We start from the raw sequence: 23773 nt of genomic DNA, 5'->3' as shown, positions 1-23773 counted from the left end.
CTGTCTGAATTTGAATCCTAGTACCTTGACTTACCAGCAGTGTAACTTTGGTCAAGTTACTTACATTTTTTTGTGCCTCAGTTTCCTCATCTGTACTTTGCAGATAATAACAATAACCTAACTGAGCAGGTTTTTCTGCTGCAAATATTTAATGAATTCATATAGGGAAAATGCTTAGAGTGGTACCTGACAAGTAGTAATTACTCATTACCATTATCAGGATGAGTTCAAGGAACTTTTAACACATTTCTAGAATATGTCTGTCAAATGGGTAAACCAATTATAATAAAATTCAACATATCAGTCTGAGCTGTGAATTAAAACAGGTCATCATCTTTGTAGAGGCTGAGAAGATAGGACAGGGGATTAGGGAAAATTGTGACCTATAACCAATAACCACCCAACTCTATCTGAACCACGAAGGGGGTGATAATGTCCTGGGGAGAGGAACAGAACAGTACCTACTTGATGCTATGCTGTTGGGAGGATAACATTATGAGTGGATAAAGGACAGCGCTGACGGTAATATGGAGAGGGGACATTATTGAAAACAGATGTCTGCAGATTCCCTCTGAACACACTGGATGGAGTTCTTTCCAGAGGTGGTGTGTGCTTCCTTGACCAGACTTGAGGGGGGGGGGGGGGGGGAGGCAGGGATTCACACCTGAGATTCTACTCAATATTTTATATTGCCCCCATGAAAAAGTGGTCTGAAGTGTGAATTACTATTCACTCCTGTTATAATCTATCATTTAAAAAGTCAAGCATTCACTGAATAGTCCTTTGAGAAGATGTCATAACTTGTTTTAGTTAGAAAAGAAATCGGAGAAGTACAGTGCTATACTAAAATAAAAACACTAAATAATTAAACATATATCTTTTCAAGAACACTAAAGTTATAATGAATACCCACTTCTAGGTCTTGTAGTAAATAGAAAGTCAAGTAAGATTTGATCTCTACCCTCAACAAGCAGAGGGGAGGCAGACTTCACGTGAACAATAAGTGCTATCAAAGAGCAATGTACCCCATTTCCTTATCTAATTAACTATTCCTCCATAGTATTAATAAACACTTTGGGACAATAGCAAATACATGAATACAGATTCTAAAATAAGTATACTTCTGTCTACTAAATTCTGATATTGGGTCCTATGCCTTGAAACTATAAAAGAGAAAATTTTAAAGAGCAAAAAGTGAAAGGAAACGGGGAAAAGTCACTGTGCTCTCTGTGTTTGTGGACTATCCAATGCTGGTCCATGTGTGTGTTCTTTGGAGAATTCACCACCTTTCTCAGATCCCATATCTAGTAGTACACCCAACAACTTCTTACTCCTGGAGCTGTCCTGCTTAGTGGGCGATAAATTCCAGCTATTTCCCATGGTTCTCCTTTACCCATGGAAAACCCTGGCTTTGCCAAAAGTTGGTAGTGAAGGCTGCCCCCTTTCTGCCTCCAACAGCATACACTGTCGATGCCCCCATCCCCATATCCCAGCATCTGTATCTCTTTGTCTAAGGGTTTTGGTTTTTTGGGTTTTTTTTTTGTGCCTAGAGAACATTCCATCCACTGGAAGGGGAGGTGGGAATGACAGAGACTGAATGCCCTCCAGGGAGCAACTCTCAACAGTGACTGATGGAAGTTAGTCTCTAAATAATCCCAAATCCCTCTCAGTTGTCATAATTCTAAAGCTTGAATTCTAGACTGGTTTCCCATCTTCCCCACTGGGGTTAAACACCAGTTAATTTTTCTGCTCTTGGTTCTCTTGTCTCACGTCCCCACTGTCCTATCAATGTTTACTGGGATCACCTCCCAAATAAGGTACTTGGACTTGAATCCTCATCTTAGGCTCTGCTTCTAGAAGAATCCAAAGAGGGACACTGGCCCTGTCTCTGGCTGGCTTTATCTCCATTAAATAGGCACAGGGGCAAACCAAGTCTTCTGCCCAAATAAATTGCCAACCAGTATAGAGAGAGCTGGTCTCCCCCTGCTTAGCTGCTGGAAGAGGAGGAAAGCTCTCTTGGAGATTCTGGAGGGATTCCCCCTTCCGTATAAGCACTGCTCTCCCCAGCGATCCCAATGTCTGCTCTGTTTCTCTGTCTCTGCCTCTTGCTCCCAGACATGGGGTGGTACGAACTAGAGTAAAATGATGGGTGGGGCCTGTTCTGCACAGTGTCCGTGACCTTGGAGGGAATGCACAGTCTCAGTTGTTGGCGGCTCTCTTTAAATGTGCGCTACTTGGTGCTTCTCAGTTGAAGCCATGGGTCCTGGTGCCAAATCTGGGGCAACAGAGGAAGTCACACATAACATCCTGCTGCAGATGAGTATTTAACATGCAGATTTTTACTGCTGATTAGATACAAACAGCCTACACTTGGGTATCTTTATTGCTAGGACATTCCAACAATAATTGCCTGAAACCATCACTTTTGGAGCAATATTTAAAAGCCAGACATGAATATTTTATAGGAAACTGTGACTAAAAAGAGAGAAATCTTGGCTGGAAATAGCACTGTGAAAAACACAAACAAATAAAGAAATGAAAATTGCTTAATTTCTTTCAAAGTCCATATTAGATTCATCTGGAAAGGTAAAGCCTATAAAATTGGGTTAAAATGAGGCCTTACTTGCAGATATGACTCAAATGGTGTAAGTCAATATGAGTGAGCCTAGTTGAAAGAGATGCCAATATCAAAATACACTATCAAACAACACATTGGGACATGCCTGAACCCTCTCCATCAACAACAGCAAAGAGGCTGCCTTTTACTGCCGAGGACAAAAATCACACTAAGAAATGAAGCTTGAATGCCTCAGGTGAATTAATTGTAGAAATGGGTCCTTTACAGCAATTGTTTCATTTACATGTGATGACATCAGTGGGTTAGAGCGCATCTTTCTCCCCCAAGATTGTTCTCTGATGAGTATTACCAGGGAGAGTGAGAGAGACTGAGAAAGCATTGGGTCAGCATTGCTCTCTGTGAGACAAGCCAAAGGAAGCCATGTTCTCCTGACCTCTCATCAAGGTGATAGAGTCAATTACTTCCACCCTCTGCAGCAGCTGTGTCTCCTCTTGGCCAGTTGTCTGGGCTTCTCTTCTCAGTGAATATCCACAGGCAGCTTGGCAAGCAGTGAAACAACCACTACCAACTGTGGGCAGTGTGTGTGTGTGTGTGTGTGTGTGTGTGTGTGTGTGTGTGTGTGTTTATGTGACTCTGGATTCTCAAGAACCAGTGTGACACTAGAAGAGAGGAGAGTGAGTACCACGGGCTAGGGGGTCAGCGATTTCCCAGCACACATTTTTCACATCCTGGAGGACTCAATGCTACAGCCCTTGGCATTGGACAAAAAAAGGTTGAAATTGTTTCATTTCAATTTCCTGATAAGAAACTAAAGCATCATTTTATTTCCTAAACAGAGCTGTATTGTGGAATAGAATTCAAAAGTTCTCATGAATATTTAAGGTAAAACCTGAGATGTAAAAGGATTGTAATCCTGGAGACCAGTCGCTTCAGGCTATGCCTTCAGGTGCCCCAAAGATACGCCTTCAATCACCTGCCCAGGCAGATAGTAACGCTTCACTTCCTAGCAGGCAACACATGGTCATTATAACTAATTTTCCAAATTAGTTATTAGCAGAAGAAATGGATATATTTAAATAGGCAAATATACTACCTGGAGATAACTACCATTAACATTTTGAAAATTTTCTTCCTAGCTTATTTTGAGTACATATATTTTATGTTATGAAACTGGACTTCTATGGATACAGTTTTACATACTGATAATAAACACACACAGCTTCAGCTCATTGAATATGCTGTTTGGACAATTTACTATGTCATTAAATAGTTTTTAGAATATGATTTTATTGAGTACAACATATGCCAGTATGGATATATTTTTATTTGATTAAAGTTGGAACTTGTGGTTGCTGCTTCTAGGTTTTTGGGGAGTTACCCTCTGGTCCCCTTACATCCTCCATTCCCTACACTTCCTTTTCTCACTCATTTCTCACTCTTCCCCTGCAGAGGATGATTTCCTTAGCCCTCCCTCTCCCCTTCTCTTTGGCCTTTCGCTGCCCAGAAGAGCCTGTTTCATAGAGCAAGGCTCCAATGCGCCCAGCACTGCCTGTTCCTGGGAAGGCCAGTCACTCTCATTTACAGAGTCAGTATTAGGAAGCTATGCAGCAAAAGCCACAGTCTCCATCACCAATATCATCATTGATTTTTTTAAATCTGTATTTTGCATTAGCAACAGTATATCCAATAACCAGGTACAGTATAGTAGAAATTATACAATGAAGGCAATTAGGAGCATTTCAGCAGGAATTAAGAAAATAGTGCATTGAACTCATAACCCTCAAAATATATTTTATATAATCCATGAGGAACTTACAACTTGAAAAATATCCACCTTGGACTTTGCTTCATAAATGACTAAGTAAATTTACTAAATAATTAACCTTATTTAATAAATGATTCCATCATATAATAAGTCCTGCTAAAAAACTTTCTTCAAAATGTTTCTATTAATCTTATAGGAAGTTATTTTTCCTTAATTTTAAATGGCATCTCCACATGAAAGAAGGTAGCGATCACTAATTTAACAGATGTAGTAATTATAACCTATCCTGATGTTCAAAGCTTCCACACGTACTTGAGCTATGAAAGAAATGTGCCCTGGATTTGAAAAATCTCTGTTGCTCAACTCTTTACGCAAATAAAACAGCAACTGCTTGAATTACCTCATGAGAAACATAGATAGCAAAGAAGATGAATTCTTTCTAAATCTTTTCATAAAGATTGGTAAGATAATGCACTTACTCGTGTATTACAGATTTTTTCCCCCACTGTCATTCACGTCAAGGGAAATACTGTAACCACATACGTGAAGAACAACAGCTCTCACAGAGTATACCTATTCACAATTGGCCTCCAAACCTAGAGCAGATTACTGTGTATAAGCAGACTCTCTGCCAGAAGTCCACTCTTCATATGGCCGGAAAGAGAACAATCTTTTAAAAAAATATATACTTTTATTGCTCTCAGAGAGGAAGGGAGAGGAAGAGGGAGATGGAAACATCAACGATGAGAGAGAATCATTGATCGGCTGCCTCCTGCACACCCCACACTGGAGATCGAGCCCACAATCTGGGCATGTGCCCTGACTGGGAATCAAACCGTGACCTCCTGGTTCATAGGTTGATGCTCACTGACTAAGCCACACCAGCCAGGCCAGAGAACAATCTTTAAAACTTATGGGAAAGGCAGAGACAACAAGAGCTACAAATTCCTTTTACTGCAGAGGTCTCCTATCAAGCCAAAGAACCAGGTTGTCCTGAAAAATGTCACGTGGCTTTGCGTGATTAGCAATGAAACATCAATTTTATTTCATAGTGTGCATTTCCCCCATCACTCTCGGTATACTCTTTCATTCAGGAGTGAATGCCTTGTTATTTAGAAGCTTCTGGCTTCTGGGAAACTAACATAGGAAGCCTCTGTTGCCAAGTTGAAGTGGATTGCTCTGGAACTTCGATAGTTTTACTAAAGAAGTATAATATAGCACAAGGACTAAGGTATTTTTTACTTAGGCAAAGCCTGGCCCTTCCATCTTGAGCAGGCCCAAGCCACTGCCCTTGATGGAAGAAATGAGTGCGATTCCCAGACATTTTCTTGGTTAGACAGATGTTCTTCCTGACACACTGGTATGGCAAAGACCACTCCTCGCTTCCTCAGCATCCATCCTTGTCTTTCTCTTTAGCAATAAAGCTCCATGAAACTAAAGGTTGGGATGAGACCAATTTCCCTCCAATGTGATCTACATGGAAGTATTGTGTGATTGCCTGAGAGACTCCTTAAAGAAGGATGTGACTGTCTTTGCCTGTTCCTCCTCACTGGGGCCTGGAAGAAGCATTCACAGTGCCCAACATAAAGTGTGCTGTTTAGGAAGACAATTTATAAATTCATGTTGGGAGAAAAGCCAAGAAGAGAAGGCATTACAAAACACTCATTCCCTGGGAAGGAAAACCTGAAGAACTTTCTGTTAATTTTGTAAAAGTTTTTAATGTAATTAAGTTCCAGGTGCTAAACCTTTCCCCCATTATATTGATTGTGCCTCTGAAAAAAAAAATCTTTGCCGACTACAGATTTATTCTTTAGTCGTTGCGCCTTTGATGAATGCTGGGATGATGTCTAAAAAGAAAAGGTCTACACAGCAGTTTATTCAAATAAAGTGTGATAATAGTGTCCACACATATACTCCCCATCAAGTGGTACAATCCTGACACTAAATAAAAAGTAAAGCAACACAGTTACCCCTTGTCTTTAGCTTCTCTCATGTGCTGAAAGATAACAGTAAATTTCGCAAGGGTAAAGGGAACTCTGCATCTTGAGATTTTACATCAGAGGAGTAAGATATCTGAATTGTGATGGGTACTGTGCACCTGCAAGCATGTGTCTGTGTACTTTTATGTATTTGTATGTTTGTCTCCCTGTGTTTGTATCTGTGCATAATTGTGGGGGCATTCAGTTTCAAATGGAAAGATCTGATAAACTAATTTTTCTGGAGAAAGTAATTAATAACCTCAAAAATGTCTCTATGATTTTCAATTTCACCTACAGGCCAGATCACAGTCAGTTCCAATTATTAGCATTCTGCACACATGGGAATCTGATGAACTGCCTCTCTTCCATGACATAATAGTTCATATTCAAACCCAAACTAGGTATATAGCTTACCATTCTCAAACTGATTCTGCGATGAAACATGCTTGCCTGATCTCTATGGAAAAATCCATATTCAAACCTCCACCAATGCCATTTCTAAACACTGGTCATCTTCTATCAATTTTCCCCAAGCATATTTTAATTATTCCTAATAGTGCTCAACAGAGGTTTGGAAAAGTTACAATAAAGACATGTCAGCTTCCAGGTTAGACAGGGACTGAGTCCAGCTGCATCTGCTCAGAACCCAACCAAAATGAGAAAAGCAAATTAAAATCCAGGGCAAGTTCAGTTCACACAAACTTTTGGGAAGTCTTTGCTTGTTAGGTTACGCATGGATCCCGACTAAAGAAAGGCACTAGGAACCTTGTTGGCAGTTCCACTTTCCAAGACAGGATGTAATACTTGGAAGGAGGAGGCTGAAGACAGAGTAGGTCTTGAGGCGAGCAGTGCGTACCCGACTCATTACCCATTTAACTGTTTTGGATCAATAGTACTCGGAGGCGCCCGACAAACCTGGCCAAGCCAAACAGAGGAGCTAGTATATGGCAAGTTTTCCCCTGATGCAGAGGTTCTTCTCTGATGGAGTGGGCAGAGACACCAGGAAGAAGGCCAGCCATTGGGACCTCATGAGTCCTTGGAGTGGACACCAACAGAGACTGGGTCTGCAGAACTGAACCCTGCCTGGCGCAACTACTTCGATAAACAGAGAGCATCTTTCAGGAATTAGTTCAGCTTTTAAAGGCAAAAGTCTTTTAAGCCTTGTAAGAGACCAGAAGTGAACAGATAAAAAGAAAGTTAGATTCAGTAGATTGATAAAAGGATAGTTGCTATCACAAACAAAATTAAAAGGCATGTGAAACACCGAGAAAAATATTTCCCTCATAGGTAGCAGCAGATGGTTGATATTACAAAGATTTAAAGAGCATTTGCAAATCAATAAGAAAAATAACCACCCTTGAATAAAAAAATGGGTAATAATCCCAACATTTTTTAATGAGTATCCAAAAAAGAGTTCTATATGACAAATAATATATGAAAAAATGTATTCAGCCTCACCGATAAAGAAATGCAACTTACAATGGGACTCACTTGCCCGACCAGAGTGGCTCAATTTGTTGAAGTGTCATCCCATGCATCGAAAGGTTGGGGGTTCAATTCCCAGTCAGGGTACATACTTGGGTTGCAGGTTTGATCCCCATTTGGGGCATGTACAGAAGGCAACTGATCAATGTTTCTCTCCCACATCACATTGATGTTGTTGTTTTCTCTCTCTCTCTCTTCCTCTCTCTAAGCATGTCCTTAGATGAGTGCTTTTTTTTTTAACGTGACTCAATTTTTTACATATAAAGTTGGGGAGGCATATTCAAATGATACTAACCTGTTCCGTCTAGGTACTGATCCTAATAGTACAATTTGGTACCAATTTTCTGTAGAGAAACTTGACACATGTATCAAAGCCCTTAAAAAATGGGCATATTCTTTGATGCAATAATACCTACCACTTTAGAAATTTGCATTAAGGAAATTTTTAGAGACTTGGACAAAGATTTAGTCACAAAGCATTGTTTATAACGGCCAAAATATATAATAATCAGTAATTGCATGATAAAAATAAAAACCATTCTACAGTGGAATTCTGTGTAACTATGGAAAAGTGAAAAAGTAGATGTGTATTTCTTATTATGGAAAGAAGACTGAAAATATGGTGGAAAGAAAATCAAATTACAAAAGAGGACGTATAGTGCAATCCTTTTTGGTAAACATCATTTATGTACAATAGGAGTACATGCACAAAAAACATACTTATTAACTAGACAACTGCAAAAAGTCAAGAAGGATATATACCAAAGTATTACAGTGTACTTACAGAAACTTTTTCTGATTATTTTACACAATAAACACTTAGTTTCAGTAATATAAAATGTATTTGAAAAAAAAAGAAAAACAAATGAACCAGAGACTTCAACAAGCATGCAGCTGCTGAAGGCATAGTAAAAAAAAAAATCAATGTTTCTATACAAAAATAATTGTTTAAATTTTAATTTGAAAAGATGCCATTCATAATTGCAGTACTGAATAGAATATATTTAGGTCTGAATTTTGAAAATATATGCAGGACTTAATTATTAGACATCTATAACTTTACTGAAGGGTATAAGTGAATGAGCCATACTTTTGATGTGGAAAGACTACTATTGTAAAATATAAATAATCCCCAAGTTAACAATTTTTATATTGAAATTAAAATCCTCGATGGTTTCATTTGGAATATGTGAAAATGAGTTAAAACTTCTATTAAGTAAATAAATACATAAGAGTTGATTTTTAAAAAATACATGAGAAAAAGGAGAGAGAATTTTCAGTATCAGATATTTAAGTATACTATAAAGTTATAATAATTAAATCATATCTTCAAAGCTTAAAAATAATAGATAACCTTAAGTTAATAGCAAACCAGGAGGAAATCAAATTCCCTGTAAGTAGTTAGAGTATGATAAAAGTGCTACTCAATTAAATTGGAAAAGGATGAATGGCTATTAAACAAATGGTGCTGAGGCAACTGGTTAACCATTTATTAAAAAAATAATATTAGACGTATTTGTCATACTATACACTAAAATAAGTTTTAGGTGACTTAAACTGTTAAATGGAAAACTACTTCTATGATTTGGGAAATGGGAATACCATTCTAAGAATAAAGGCGAATATAGGTTCTTAAGAACAAAGTTTGATAGATTTAAATATATAAAAACTCAAATCATCTATCTAACAACACTGCAATGAACCAAAGTGAAAGACAGTAAACTGGAAAAACATGTATATCATATACAAAAAAGAGTTACCAGTCTTACTATATAAAGAGCTTCTACAAATCATTAAGGAAAAAACCACATTCCATTATTGCAAAATGGGAAAAACTTATGGGCTGAAAATATACAAATGCCCAATAAATGTACTGAAAAATGTTCATCCTCAATAAAACAAAAAATGAATTTGCTAAATTGGTACCTCTATTCTCCTACCAAATTGGCAATGATATTAAAAATAATAGTACATGTTATATTGGTGACCATGTGGCAAACTTACTGCTGTGATACTGTACTGGTGGGAATATACATTTATACAGCCCTAACCAAGGGAGAATGGACAGTATATATCAAGAAATTCATAAATTTTCATATCCTCTCATTAGGAAACTTTATAGAAATTCTTCCTAAATAAGTAAAACGGGTCCAAAAATACATGTGTTTACTATGGCTTAGCTAATAAAAGAAACCTGTGTCCAACAACAGTGACAGGTAAAATAAGTTATGACACAGGTATTCAATAAAATAGTATGAAACTAACATAGATAAACAACATATCTATATTATATACACAGTAAAATGTATAGCATTTCATGATATAACAAATGAAAAATGTAGGCTACAGCACAGCCAGACACCAATTTGGTTAGAAGTATGTACAGATGTGATACTGGGCAAATGTTCAACACTCTATGTAAACAGTGGCTTTTTAAGGGTGATGGGATTATAGGCTTTTTTTTTTCTTTTCCTCCTTTCTTTTTCATGATTTCCACAAACATTGGCTTGCTATTATGTGTCAAACATTTCTATACATTCCAAATTTTCTTCAACTGAATATGTGTTACTTTGTAGTCAAAGCTAAATTTTGTAAAAGCCCATCATTTAAGCCTGACTTCCTCTTCCGGATAATAAGAATCTGCAAAGGTCGCGGAAGGTATGCAATGAAATGCATATTGAAAGCATAAAATAGCGTATAAGAAAATTGGGGAAATACGCACTGCATGTCTTATCTTTAAAGACATTTCGTAAGACACACTCACCTGTTCGAGCGGAAGCACAGTCTGTTCTTACAAGTGTGACTAGGTACGGCATCTTAAAGACACCTTCCCAAGGGCGTCCGCAAAGATGACCACTTAAGGAGCCTGACATCCAGGTAACCATTTAAAACCCGTTATCCCATGGGACCCCCACGACAATGGGAAGGTAGAATGACTGATTTTGTGCAAGGGACACTAGCCTTAGGTGGCTTGCGGCTTGCCCAAGGTAACAGCTGGGCAGGCGGTGGTGGGTGGGAAGGGCCCGGGCTGTGGGGAGCGGGGAAGTGGGGAAGCGGGGGCCGGGTTCCGGAGGGGCGGGAGCCTTACCGCGGCTTGCTGGAAGGCGCCCTTGGTGTAGGTGCCGCCACCCTTGTAGGTGATGGCGGGGATCTCGCGGCTGAGCAGTGCGCACTTGTGCTGGTGCGCGCGGCGGGAGGAGATGTAGTCGACGCGCGGCACCACGTTGTTCTTGGACGAGAAAGTCACGATGGCCACGCGCGTGGCCGTGGGCACCACGGGGAAGTCGGACAGCAGCTTGCGGACGAACTTGAGCTCGCTGAGGAAGTTGGCTTGACCCACGCTGGACGACTCGTCCACCAGGAAGACGAGCTCCAGGCGCTCGCTGAGCTCCCGCAGCCGCCGCACGCGCCGCCGGAACGCCTGGCCCAGCCGCTCCACTTTGCTCTCGGGCGCGTCCTCGCTGGGCGCGGGGGGCGCGGGCAGCCTCCCCGGGGCCCCGGCGGCGGCCTCCGGGAAGAGGCGGAAGCTGAAATTGCGGGACGGGGACGTCTGCTGAAAGGTCGCCCAGCCCGAAACGAGCGCCAGACCCCAGCAACAAAGGGCCAGGCGCGGCCACATCGCGCTGGAGAGCGAGCGGCTGCCCCGCAGCTCAGGCGGCGACCCAGGCGCGGAGACGCTCGGCGGCCGGGCTCGTGGAGGGGCGTGCGCGGCGCGGGGCGCGGGACGGCGGCCAGGAGCCTTACCGCCCTTTCATCTGACACTGGGGACACAATCCAGACTCCTCCGGCAGCGGGGGGCCTCGGGAGGAAACGGCGCGCCCTCTTTACCCCCCTCCCCGTCCTTTTTCTCCTCTCTCCTCCTCCTTTCTCTCCCTGAAGCCTATAAAATGTTTGAAGGAAAGGGGGCAGTCAAGAAAAATCTCCCGCTTCCCTCCTTCTCTCCCTCTCGCGCTCTCTGCCGCTCCCCCCTGCCCTCTCCTGCCTCTATCTCTGCCTCGGTCTCTCTCCTCCCCCTCTGGTTCTTCTCCCGGGATCCAGCCAAAGGCTAGGAGATTCCATGACACCAGAACCCGCGTCTGTCAGGCTGTCAACATTCCCGCAGCAAGCGCACCAGCGCCCAAGGCCTGATTGATCCCATATGTCTGGCAGGAGCTGCAGAGGAATTCACTGGAGATGGATCCAGATACCGAGAGTGCCACAGTAATTGGAAACACTTTGTAGAGGAAAACACACACGCGGACCCGCCAGGGAATTGAAAGCATCCTTTGAAAACTGCTTGCTCACCTTTTGCGTCCTTCCCAACCCCCCGCCCCCCCTTCGGGGCCCCCGTCTTCACCAAACACATGTTTGACTTTCCTGGTGGGGATTTCTGGGCCTTGGTGTGTGAGAGTGCAGTCTCTTGAGGGCGCCCTCAGATCACACCATATATGGGGTGTCTCTGCCCCACTGGGATGATTTGTCCTGTTGCTTCAGTCATGCATTTACTGATTCATCCTTTTTTTCCATTCAACAAATATATTCTTTAAATTTACTGGGGTGGTATTGGTGAATAGGACCATATAGATTTCAAATGCACATTTCTATGATACACGCCCTGTATATTGCATTGTGTGCTCACTCCCCAAAGTCAACAAATATTTTTGAGTGCCTTATGTGCTAGGACACTAGGTATAGAAGGAGGAACAAAAATTGACATGGATCTTGTCCTCATGGAACTTATAGGGTAATGAGCAAGATGGCCATTAGCCAGATATTCCACAAATAACATATATATAATCACAACTGACCGTGCTAAGTGCTATGAAGGAAAGCTTAGGTAGACAGACTTGACCCTGGAGAGGCCCCGGAAGCCTTCTCCGAGGACATGTAGTTTGTGCTGAAATCTGAAGAATGAGCTGGCGTCCCTTTTCCCCAGCCCCCTTCAGGTGCTCATGGTTTGTTTCAACATGTGAGATCTCCTTTGAATGATACTCAGCACGTAGCTACTTTGAAACAAGTTGCACCTGGGAGTGCAGCAAGAGCCTAACGGGTGGTGCATGCGCCAGAAAGAGCGCACTTTGCGTAAGAGGTGACGTCTTTGATTAAGAGAATCCAGATAGGAGTCAGGAATCCTGTGTAGATATGCAGTTATAAAAACCACCTGAACTCAGTCACTTCCAATCCTTGGCTTCAGTTTTACCTCTATTTCATGATGGAATTCACTGATCTCACTTCCCTGTCTCTAAGATGATTTAATTCCATCTATATTTAATGAAATACCTTCAGTGAGAGATATAGCATAGTGTACTGGTTGAAATGTTAGGGTTCTGGAATTTCTTTGCCTAGGATGAAATCTTGGCTCTGCCATTAACTAGTTGTATGAATGTGACATCAGTTTGCTCATCTATAAAATGGATTAATAGTAATAGCATACAGTGGGGCCTTGACTTACGAGTGTCCCAACTAACGAGTTTTTTGAGATGCCAGCTGTCTCTCTGCTGATTTTTTGCATTGAGTTGATAGAGTAATTTGGGTTAATGAGCTCCTTAACGAGCTCGGTCTCGGAACGAATTAAACTCATAAGTCAAGGCCCCACTGTATTAAGAGTTATGAGGATTTAATCATAAAAACGAAGTTCTTAGGACAGTGCTTAGAATAAATGCTAGTTGCTATTTTGCCACCTTTAATCATGAATACTCTTCAAATCCTTATTTTTTCTAAAAATATTTATAGAGTATCTACTGTGCCAGAAAGTCAAATACTGACAATTTAAAGATGAGTAAGACTTGGTTCCAGTCCTCCCAAAGTTCAAGGGCTATCATAAGAGAACATCGATTTGCAAACAATTACAAAGCAGTAGGATGGCTCCAAGAATGGAAAAAGGGAAGCAAGATCTAAATGTTCCTGGGGAATGAGCGAGATCTCATTTGAGCTGAGACTTAGAAAAAGAAAACTTTTTGTCCAAATTTCATCTGCTCTGTTATTCAAACATATCATCAAGCACAAATGTTTCAGGACCTTTATGTGCCAGACACCATGGCAACTACTATGTGCACTCCCTCATGTGTTCCCTACAAAAACCCAGGGAGGTAGACAATTACTTTAAGACTCTTTGGGTGCAAGAAATAGACACCCAACTTCTTGTGTAAAGAAAACAGGGATTTCTTGGCGCATGTAACTACACTGGAGAAAGGGCAGGGGTTGACTGATCTCAAAAAGGCAATGGAAAGGAAAAAAAGGAGACATATGTACTATTATTTGTAATACTTTAAACAATAAAAAAAATTTTAAAAAGGCTTAGAAAAGGAAATCAAGAACTACTTAGGTCTTGTATTTTTCTCTTCTGCTTTTCTTTGCATGTTAGATTTAGTCTCAGTCTTCAGATTTATGATCTGAGAAGGAGAGATTCTTTCTTATGAGCTCAAGTTTAAAAAAAATTTAACACAAACCACCACCAGCAGCAGTAGCACCACCACTACCACCTTAAAGAATTCCCACTAGAGCAGGCATGGGTTGTTGTATGCCTATTCCTTAACCCAGGCTGGGGTTGAGGGGATGGGGCATTATAGTTGGCCTAATTTAGGTCAGACACTCACTGTGGCAGAAACACCTAGTCACCTACCTACCACATCTGATTTCCCCTTCTTGAACAGCAATAGAGCTCCTAAGTTTTAGCTGGGAACAGTGGTGCCTGAAAGAAAAACTACATATCTCAGCCACCCTTGCAGATGGATGTGGCCATGGAGCTAGGTTCTGGGCAATGACATGTAAGTGCTGGTTTTGTGTGGCAGCTTCCAGGAAACCCCTTTTAAAGACAGCTGCTATCTGTTATTTGTTGTCTCTTCCTTTTCCCCCTTACTCGATCTTTCCACCTGGAACATGAATGTGGTGGCAGAACTCTAGCAGCTATTTTGGACTGTGAGAATGAAGGTCACATTCTAGGGATGAGTGAGTAATAAACTGAAAAGAGCCTGGGTTCCTGCAGACTTCAGAGAGCAGAACCACTGGGCTCATCTCAGATTGCCAATCTACCCCTTTTATTTTGAGTTTTACTGTCACCTTCAGCCAAACTTGGTCCTGACTAATAAACCCAGATCTGTAGCCATGGAAGGTACCCTCTCAATATATGCTTTTCATGAATGCTATAGCAGAGAAAAGAGGACCTAGTTTCTCACTGTCTCCTGAAGTTACCCCAAAGGTGACACAGATCACTTCTGTACCATTTTACTGACCAAAGAAAATTGTATGGCCATGTCTGACCCCAAAGGAAGTAGGGAACTACAATCCTACCATATTCCCAGAAAGCAAAAAGCTAGAAATATTTGGTGAACACCACAAATTACCACCATATTTCTATGTTATATATTGACAACTTTACTTTTTTTTTTCTTTTGATTACTGTTATGGACATTTTATCTATTTTATGTTTTTTTTAGAGAACTAACACTTGGACTCTTTGTTTTCTGATACATCAATTTACACTTTTATACTGACAATTTATATTGTATTTCCTTACCTTGAAACCTTTGTTCATTTATTTTCATTTACGTTGCTTTTTAAATAAAGCTCTTGCAGATATAATTTTCTATCTACACATGAGTATTAGCTTTAGTGTCATTATTATTTTCTAAACAACCTATAGCTGGACTTTGATTTCTGCTTTGGCCCAGAAATCATTGAAGGGAGTGATTTATTTTATTTTTATATTATTATTTTAACTCTAGTGTTTGTATGTTTTGTTAACCTATTTTTAAATTAATTCCCAAGTTTATTTTATGGAGGTCAAAGAATAGAACTATTCTTACTGAAATGTCTTGTGACCTAATATATGAATAATGTGAAACATACCATTAGATTTTTGAGAAAAGTAAGCATTTTTGGTTGTAAGATATAAATTCTTCTATCTTATAAATCAACTTTATTATATACATTAGCCAAATGCTCTATTCCATCTTTAATCTATTCCATCTGTTCAAGACTGAAAATATGTTTAATTCTGGTTAAAGTTATTCTTTGACAACTTATATTTTTACTTTTAGGGTTTGCTTATAATTTTTGTAATATATTAAATTCTATACATAAATGTTCATAATAGTTGTATATTCTTTGTAAATAATTACTTATTAACAAAGTAATTAATGTCATAATTTCAACAACATACCTACTATTAGCCTTTATTTATTTAATATAGTTATTTTGAATTTTCTGTGTCTGGATGGCACTTCAACTTAATTATAATAATAATTATTAATATAAGCATCACCATCAGTATCACTATTTTCAATTTGTTTGATATTTCCATGGTCAGTCTTTTCCCTTTTCAATCTGTCTCTCTTTGAGATGCATTAGGAGTAGATTAGATTTCTGATGAAATTAAGAGATAAATATAAATTAAATCATAATAAACCAGATGAACATGTAGATGAACGTTTATGAGATTATAGGGTAAGGAAGAATGTTGTAAGCATACAAAGAAACCATGAAGAGAAACATAAATTTATTTGACCACGTAGCAATGAACACTTCTATTCATCATAAAGTATTACAAATTAAAAGAAAAATGACAAATTGGAAAATGGCAGAAAAAAAATCTTATTATCCTTATATATAAAGCACTCTTGTAAGTCATCTACGTTAGCAAGACAATTGAAAATATGGACAAAGGGTAATGGAAAAGCAATTCACAAAAGAATAAATGTAGATGGACACCAAGCAGAAGAGAAACCATTCAACCACATGTGTAATTATGGAAATATGCATTATAACCAAAACAAGAAACTTTCTTTTTTGCATTTCATGTTGGCAAAAATTTATGAATATATCTTCATTCCCAGAACTGCCGAAGGCTGAGTTGGCAGACACAAAGCACATGTGCTTCCATTCTTCCATCCTCATTAAGGTTCAACATTACTAATTCATCTTAGCATTCTTTGCTGCTGGACCCAGATGTGGTCTGGCAGGCCTTCTCATCAGGGAGTACCAGGTCACCACCACTAATTAATCGGGGTTGGTACTCCAGATGGAATCTATTTGCCACCTCTAAAGTTTGATGAAAGTGGAACTGTTCTACATGGTTAGTCCTTGGCTGCTTGATCCAATAATATGATTATTCTAAAGGTCTGATAATGATCATATCCTTTAGCTAGGAATCCTTTCTAAGGAGATCATCATAGAGGAGCACACACATTTAGGAGTGAGGCTGGAATTTACATTACTAAATACAAAAGCAAAATATTGGGAATGTTGGAAACATTCTTAGCATATCATAAGAGAATGTTTAGATAAAGCATGGTAAATGCATACAAATATTTACATAGTCATTATGCTTGCTTTAAAAAATATTTAATGCTATGAACATACTCAATACACCCTGTTAAATGGTGAGGAGAGGAAAAAAACAAGTATGTTGTTCATATTACTCAGGTAACATGAATTTTTTCAAAAATGCACTAGAAAAAATCATAAATATGTAATAATATGTTTATCTTAAGGTAGAGCAATTGCTATTATTTTATTCATTATACTTTAAGCTACAGAATATACCTTTGTATCCATATCTAGGTAGTGTTGGGAGTGATCATTGAGAGAATGGGACCACCAAGTGATTCGAAAGCTGGACCCAAGCATTCAGAGGCTACTCACCCTGTCCTATTCTTGACATGTACGTCTGCCCACCATTCCAATAGTAGGAACTGTTTTCACAGATGAGCCTTGAGAGAAAATGTGTTGTTGAGACCATCAGGACAGTATATGTGACTGAACTCTCATTAAAGCCTCTGTATAAACTTTTAAAATTCTGGCCGACAGGTGCAGGACTTACCTGTCTTGCAGCCACCCAAGACAAGAATCATATGTAAGTCCCCTTGCTAATTAGACCTGCTACCTACCAATCTAGAGTGGTCTGCCTCTTCCTATGGTCTCTCTTTGCCCTCCGTGTATGGGAGTCAGTTTCATATTTCACCTGGGAAATTCCTGAGTTTGTGAATCCACAAGATACATATTATGAGATACATATTTATCAACAGTATTCCATGGTTAAATAATCCTATCTAATAATAGACAAACATGGTAATTAACCGTACCTTCGCTACCATCGCCATTGGCTGATCAGTGAGATATGCAAATTAACCACCAACAAAGATGGTGGCTAATTTGCATACTGCAAGCAGGGCAGGACACCGGGAGCCGCCGGAAAGCCAGGCCGCAGGCAAGGCGGCCCCCGGGGACCCAGGAGCTGCCTTGCCTGCGGCCCGTGATCATGATCAGAAAGCCAGGCCACAGGCAAGGTGGCACCCCGGGACCCAGGAGCCGCCTTGCCTGGTGCCTGTGATTCGTGATCGTAAAGCCAGGCCACAGGCAAGGCGGACCCCTGAGACCCAGGAGCCCGTCGGCGAGGTCTGCAGGTGAAGCAGTGATCAAGCTATGAGGGGGAGAGTGGGGGGCGGAAGGAGCTACAGGAGCAGCTCTGGCCAGAGACTGAAGACTCCAGCCGGAGCGAGGAGCAAAGATTGAAGGCTCCAGCCGCAGCGAAGGCTGTGTCCAGAGCAAAGATGGAAGGCAGTGGCCAGAGTGAAGGTCTGGGTCCCGGGTGCCAGAGGAAAACTGGTGTTGGCAGCCAGGCGAAAGATGGCCTATTGCACGAATCTTCACGCAACGGGGCCTCTAGTTTAATATTATAAACTTCCTAAAATGTCTTTTATAATAGGAAGGTGATTTTTTCAAATTCTGGCTTTATGTGAACAATGATTTTCAAACATTTATTGTGGTATACAAACGACCTTAAAACTTAATAACTTAAAACAATAATTTATTATTGCCTTCTATGATTCTGTGGGTTAACTGGGATCAGTTGACTGGGTCTCACTTGGTTCTCATGTGATTGCAGTTAGATGGAAGCCATGGCTGGGGTCACCTAGGGGCTCAATTGAGCAGCATGTCCAGGATGGCTTCTTGCTCATATGTATGAAATTCAAAGCATATCCATGTGGTTCTCTAAGAGAATAGCCCAGATGTCTAATACAGTGTGCACAGCTCTAAGAGGCAGGAAGCATAAGCTGCTGGCTCTGTTAAGAGTGACGACTGGAGATGGCATAGCATCACTTCTGCCATATTCTAATGGTTAAAGCAGATACAAGGGGATGAGGAAATAGATTCTACCTCTTTATAGGGATTAATGAGATCACATTGCAGAAGATCATGTGGAATGAAAAATATTACTGTGGAACTCTTTGGAAAATACTCTCTGCCATTCAATATTAGAAGCAAATCTGTCACTTTTAGGACTCTCCTACCTGTTCTTCAACTTGCCAGGCTCATATGCAAGGATTCTAATTCTTCATAGAGCTTTAATGTACTCAATGGGTCCGAAGCTAATATAAAAGCTAAAAATTACTTTTATTTTACTACTTGATAAAGGACCAATTTGAAGTAGCTTAATTAATCCCTTATGGAATGTGAGTTGATCTCAGACTTACAATGTTTGCAAACTTGAACGGTTTAAAATGAGATAACAGCCCTGGCTGGTTTTCTCAGTGGTTAGAGCGTCAGCCCACAGACCAAAAGGTCGCAGGTTCCATGCCTAGTCAAGGGCACATACCTTGGTTGAGGTGCAGTTCCCCAACCCTGGTAGGGTTGCATGCTGGAGGCAACCAATCGATGTGTTTCTCTCACCTCAATGTTTCTCTTTTTCTCCCCCTCCTCCCTCCCTTCCACTCTCTTTCTAGAAATCAATAGAAAAACAATATCCTCCAGTGAGGATTAAAAAATAATAATAAAATGAGGTAACATACTCCACTAACTTCTGTTCATCCTGTTAATTTGTGCTGTTTTCCTCCAGACAGATGTTTCTTATGCTTAATTCGCCTAACAATATTCAGACTAGGAAACCATCCTAGCATTAAAATGATGCACCAAACATACCCACATTTATTTTCCAGACCCTTGGCTCTTTCTAGAACTGCCCTCCACTTTCAACATCCTTAATTTCTATTGAATCCAGATGGATGTTTACTGAGAAAAGACGGAAACAAAACATGTTACAGTATTTTATACTCTTCCATATTATATGGGAAAGTTCTGAAGATGTATAATACTAGAGGCCCAATGCATGAAAATTCGTGCAAGAGTAGGCCTTCCTTTCCCTGGCTGCCGGCACTGGCTTCCCTCCGGCACCCAGGACCCAGGCTGGCTTCCCTCCTACCCTAGCTTCATAAGGAAGGATGTCTGGAATGATGTACAGAAGGACATCCAGTCTAATTATCATATTATCCTTTTATTATTATAGATGCTCTTAAAAACCCTGCACACATAGGCATTTAGTTACAAAAGTGGTAGGCAACTTCTGAAATGTCCCCTAATGATCCTGTCTCCTGATATTCATGCCCTTTTATAATTCTTTCCCTTTGAATGTAGGTTGGCCTTAATGACTAACTTCCAACAAATAAAATATGGCAAAAGGGTTGCGAAGTCACTTTCAAAATTAGGTTACACAATGTCTGTTTTCTGTTTCACTCACTCTCTTTCACTCTCTCCCTCACTTGCTCATGTTGTGAGATGCCCCATGGAGAGGCCCATAGGGCATGAAAGATATCTCTGGCCAGCAGCCAGCAAGGACCTGCAGCTTGTCAACAGGAAGGAGTGAGCTTTGAAGTGGAACTCTGAAGCTGTCAATAGCCACATGAGTGAGCGGGGAAGCAGACCCTCCAATGTCAAGCCTTGAGATGACTGCAGCTCTGGGCAATACCATGACTGCAACCTTATGAGACCCTCTGAGACAGAAAATCCAGCTTAGTAACACCTGGAATTCTGACCTATAGAAAACGTCAGATACTAAACGTTTGCTGGGTTAAGCCACTAAGCTTTAGGGTAAACTGCCATGACAGCAGCAACGTGAGTTCCTGAATCCAATAGAGAAAGCTCAAACAGCACAGAAAGAGCTTGGAAAACTGAACTTACATTGGAATTGACATCCACAGAAGGAAAGACAAAATTTGTGGTCTGAACTTAACTGGCTTGATTGACTGCTAAAACCGAACAAAACTAAACAAAAGAAACTGACATCTCCAGATGATTTTAATAGACCTGGACTCTCACAATGTTGTTCAAAATGTTCAGGATACCACTCAAAATTACATTAAAAAAAAAGAAAAAGAAAAACCTGATCACTTTTGACTGGGAAGAGACCATCAATAAAGGCAGACCCTAAGATGGCCTAGATACTTGAATTATCAGGCAAAGATATTAAAGCAGCTATTATAAACATGCTCCATAAGGTAAAGGTGAACACTCTTAAAATGTATAGAAAAGTAAAAGTTTTGAGCAGAGAAACTATAAAAATAAATCAAATGGAAATTTAAAACTGAAAAATTCAATAACTGAAATTTAAAAAATTATTGGATAAGTTCAATGGGCAAAAAGGGATGGCAAGAAAAATATTCAGTGAACTTGAGAATAAATCTATTGAAATTATCCAATCTGAAGGACAAAGGGAAAAATTGGAAATAAAAAAAGAACAAAGTCTTTGTTATCCGTGACAGAATATATAAGTTCTAATATTTGTGTCATAGGAGTCCCAGAAGAGAGGAGAAATGTATTGGTGCAAATATATATATATATATATATATATATATATATATATATATATATTTTTTTTTGAAAAAATAAGTGAAGCCTTCTTAAATTTAGTGAAAGACATAAATTTGCAAATTTAACAGGTTCTGAGAGCCCTATACAGGATAAACTAAAAAATAACAATGAACAACTATGCCCAGAAACATCTTAATCAAACTACTGAAAATCAAAGATTCAAATGTATACTATATTTAAATATATTTAAATATAATGCATTTGAAGATATATATATATATATCAGTAGATATTTGTGTATATGTACATATCAGTATATATATTTATTTATATCAGTATATGCATATATAGTTCAGTCAGAAACAAATTACACATCACATACATGGAAGTAGTATTTTTAATGACCAAGGATTTCTCATCAAAATCCATGGAGGACAAATACAGTGAAATAAAAACTTTCAATTTCTGAAAGAAAGTACTTATCAACCCCAAATTCTAGACTCAATAAAATGTCCTACATGAATGACAGCAAGATAAATAAATTATTAGCTGATGAAAGGCTAGAATAATTAGAAACCAGCAGGTCTACTCTAAAAGGAATACTGTAGGCAGCTTTAAAAGATGAAGAAAAATGATACCTGAGGGAAACATGGAATTCCAGAAATAAGAGAAGAGCAACAGAAATGGTAAATATCAAGATCAATAAATGACATTCTTTTCATTTAAAAATTTTTAAATAAGTACAACTATTAAATGCAACAATTATAACATTGTCTGGTTTTCAATATGAGTATATGAATATAATTTACAACTATAATATAAAGAAGGGAGTGCAAAAGGACCTATGTGGATGTAAGGTTTCTATTTTTTCGCATGTTCCAATTAAAAAAGAGATTTGTAGGAGAAACCAAGATGGCAGCATAGGTTAACGCCGGAGATTGCTGCCTTGAACAGCCACTTCAAAAAACAACTAAAAGATGGAACGGACATCATCCAGAACCACAGGAACGCTGGCTGAGTGGAAATTCTACAACTAGGAGGAAAGAGAATATCATACCCAGACTCAGAGGAGGCGCAGTGCTGAAGTGAAATACTCAGGTGTGGAGTGTGCGCGGAGCGGGCTGGCGGCGGAGGGCATGGTTGTTGTTTTCAATCGGGAGGGAGTTTCAGACTCTGAGCTCCAGATCCGGGCGAGTCTCTAGGGACCCAGACTTAAACGGGAGAAGCGGGACTGTCTGGCTTCGGTCGGAACTCGAAGGCAGCTTTCTCTCCAAGGTTTGCAGCGGTTGCTGGGACTCTGTGAGGCAGAGCCCCTAGGGACGGAACTGAGAGCAGCCATAACTGCTCGCTCTGGCCCGCCCTGTAGATCCCTGGGGACCCGCCCCACCCAAGCCCTGCACAGAGCCATTTGCCGGATAGCCTCAGGCAAATGCTAGATTAGCACCGCCCTAGAGATCCAGCACAGAAGCTCTCCCACTGCAGACACAGCAGACTCTCATAGCCAGTTAGCCTGGAGGTCAAATCACCCCTGGTATTGCCGACAACAATCAAGGCTTAACTACAACAAGACTGCACACAAAGACCACTAGGGGGTGCACCAAGAAAGCATAAAAAATGCAGAGACAAAGAAACAGGACAAAACTGTCAATGGAGGATATTGAGTTCAGAACCACACTTTTAAGGTCTCTTAAGAACTGTCTAGAAGCCGCCGATAAATGTAGTGAGATCCTCAAGAAATCTAATGAGACCCTCGATGTTATGATAAAGAACCAACTAGAAATTAAGCATACACGGACTGAAATAACGAATACTATACAGACTCCCAACAGCAGACCAGAGGAGCGCAAGAATCAAGGCAAAGATTTGAAATGCGAAGAAGCAAAAAACACCCAACCAGAAAAGCAAAATGAAAAAAGAACCCGAAAATGCGAAGATAGTGTAAGGAGCCTCTGGGACAGCTTCAAGCGTACCAACATCAGAATTATAGGGGTGCCAGAAGATGAGAGAGACCAAGATATTGAAAACCTATTTGAAGAAATAATGACAGAAAACTTCCCCCACCTGGTGAAAGAAATAGACTTACAGGTCCAAGAAGCACAGAGAACCCCAAACAAAAGGAATCCAAAGAGGACCACACCAAGATACATCATAATTAAAATGCCAAGAGCAAAAGACAAAGAGAGAATCTTAAAAGCAGCAAGAGAAAGAAACTCAGTTACCTACAAGGGAATACCCATACGACTGTCAGCTGATTTCTCAACAGAAACTTTGCAGGCCAGAAGGGAATGGCAAGAAATATTCAAAGTGATGAATACCAAGAACCTACAATCAAGATTACTTTATCCAGCAAAGCTATCATTCAGAACTGAAGGTCAGATAAAGAGCTTCACAGATAAGGAAAAG

The 23773-nt window shown here is 40.0% G+C and overlaps 1 protein-coding gene across 2 annotated transcripts in view; it reads right to left on the bottom strand.

Annotated features, from left to right (window-relative positions):
- The window catches only part of SVEP1 (sushi, von Willebrand factor type A, EGF and pentraxin domain containing 1), a 148638-nt gene extending 136794 nt beyond the window's left edge, over positions 1 to 11844 (bottom strand). Inside the window, exon 1 of one of the 2 annotated variants that reach the window (XR_004971183.1) lies at positions 10896 to 11844. Coding sequence is in view for 1 of the 2 variants with exons in the window: in XM_036330047.1 (XP_036185940.1) it covers positions 10896 to 11426 (531 nt within the window). In the remaining variant the exon portion in view is untranslated. The remainder of the gene's footprint in view (positions 1 to 10895) is intronic. The other variant, XM_036330047.1, reaches the window with a different exon arrangement.
- Between the last annotated feature and the right edge of the window lie 11929 nt (positions 11845 to 23773).

This window comes from Myotis myotis, unplaced genomic scaffold (genome assembly GCF_014108235.1).
Source record: "Myotis myotis isolate mMyoMyo1 unplaced genomic scaffold, mMyoMyo1.p scaffold_m19_p_12, whole genome shotgun sequence".
In the NCBI taxonomy this organism is placed as follows: Eukaryota; Metazoa; Chordata; class Mammalia; order Chiroptera; family Vespertilionidae; genus Myotis; species Myotis myotis.
Note: the sequence above shows the minus strand (reverse complement) of the source record. Positions and strands in the feature narration are given on the sequence as shown.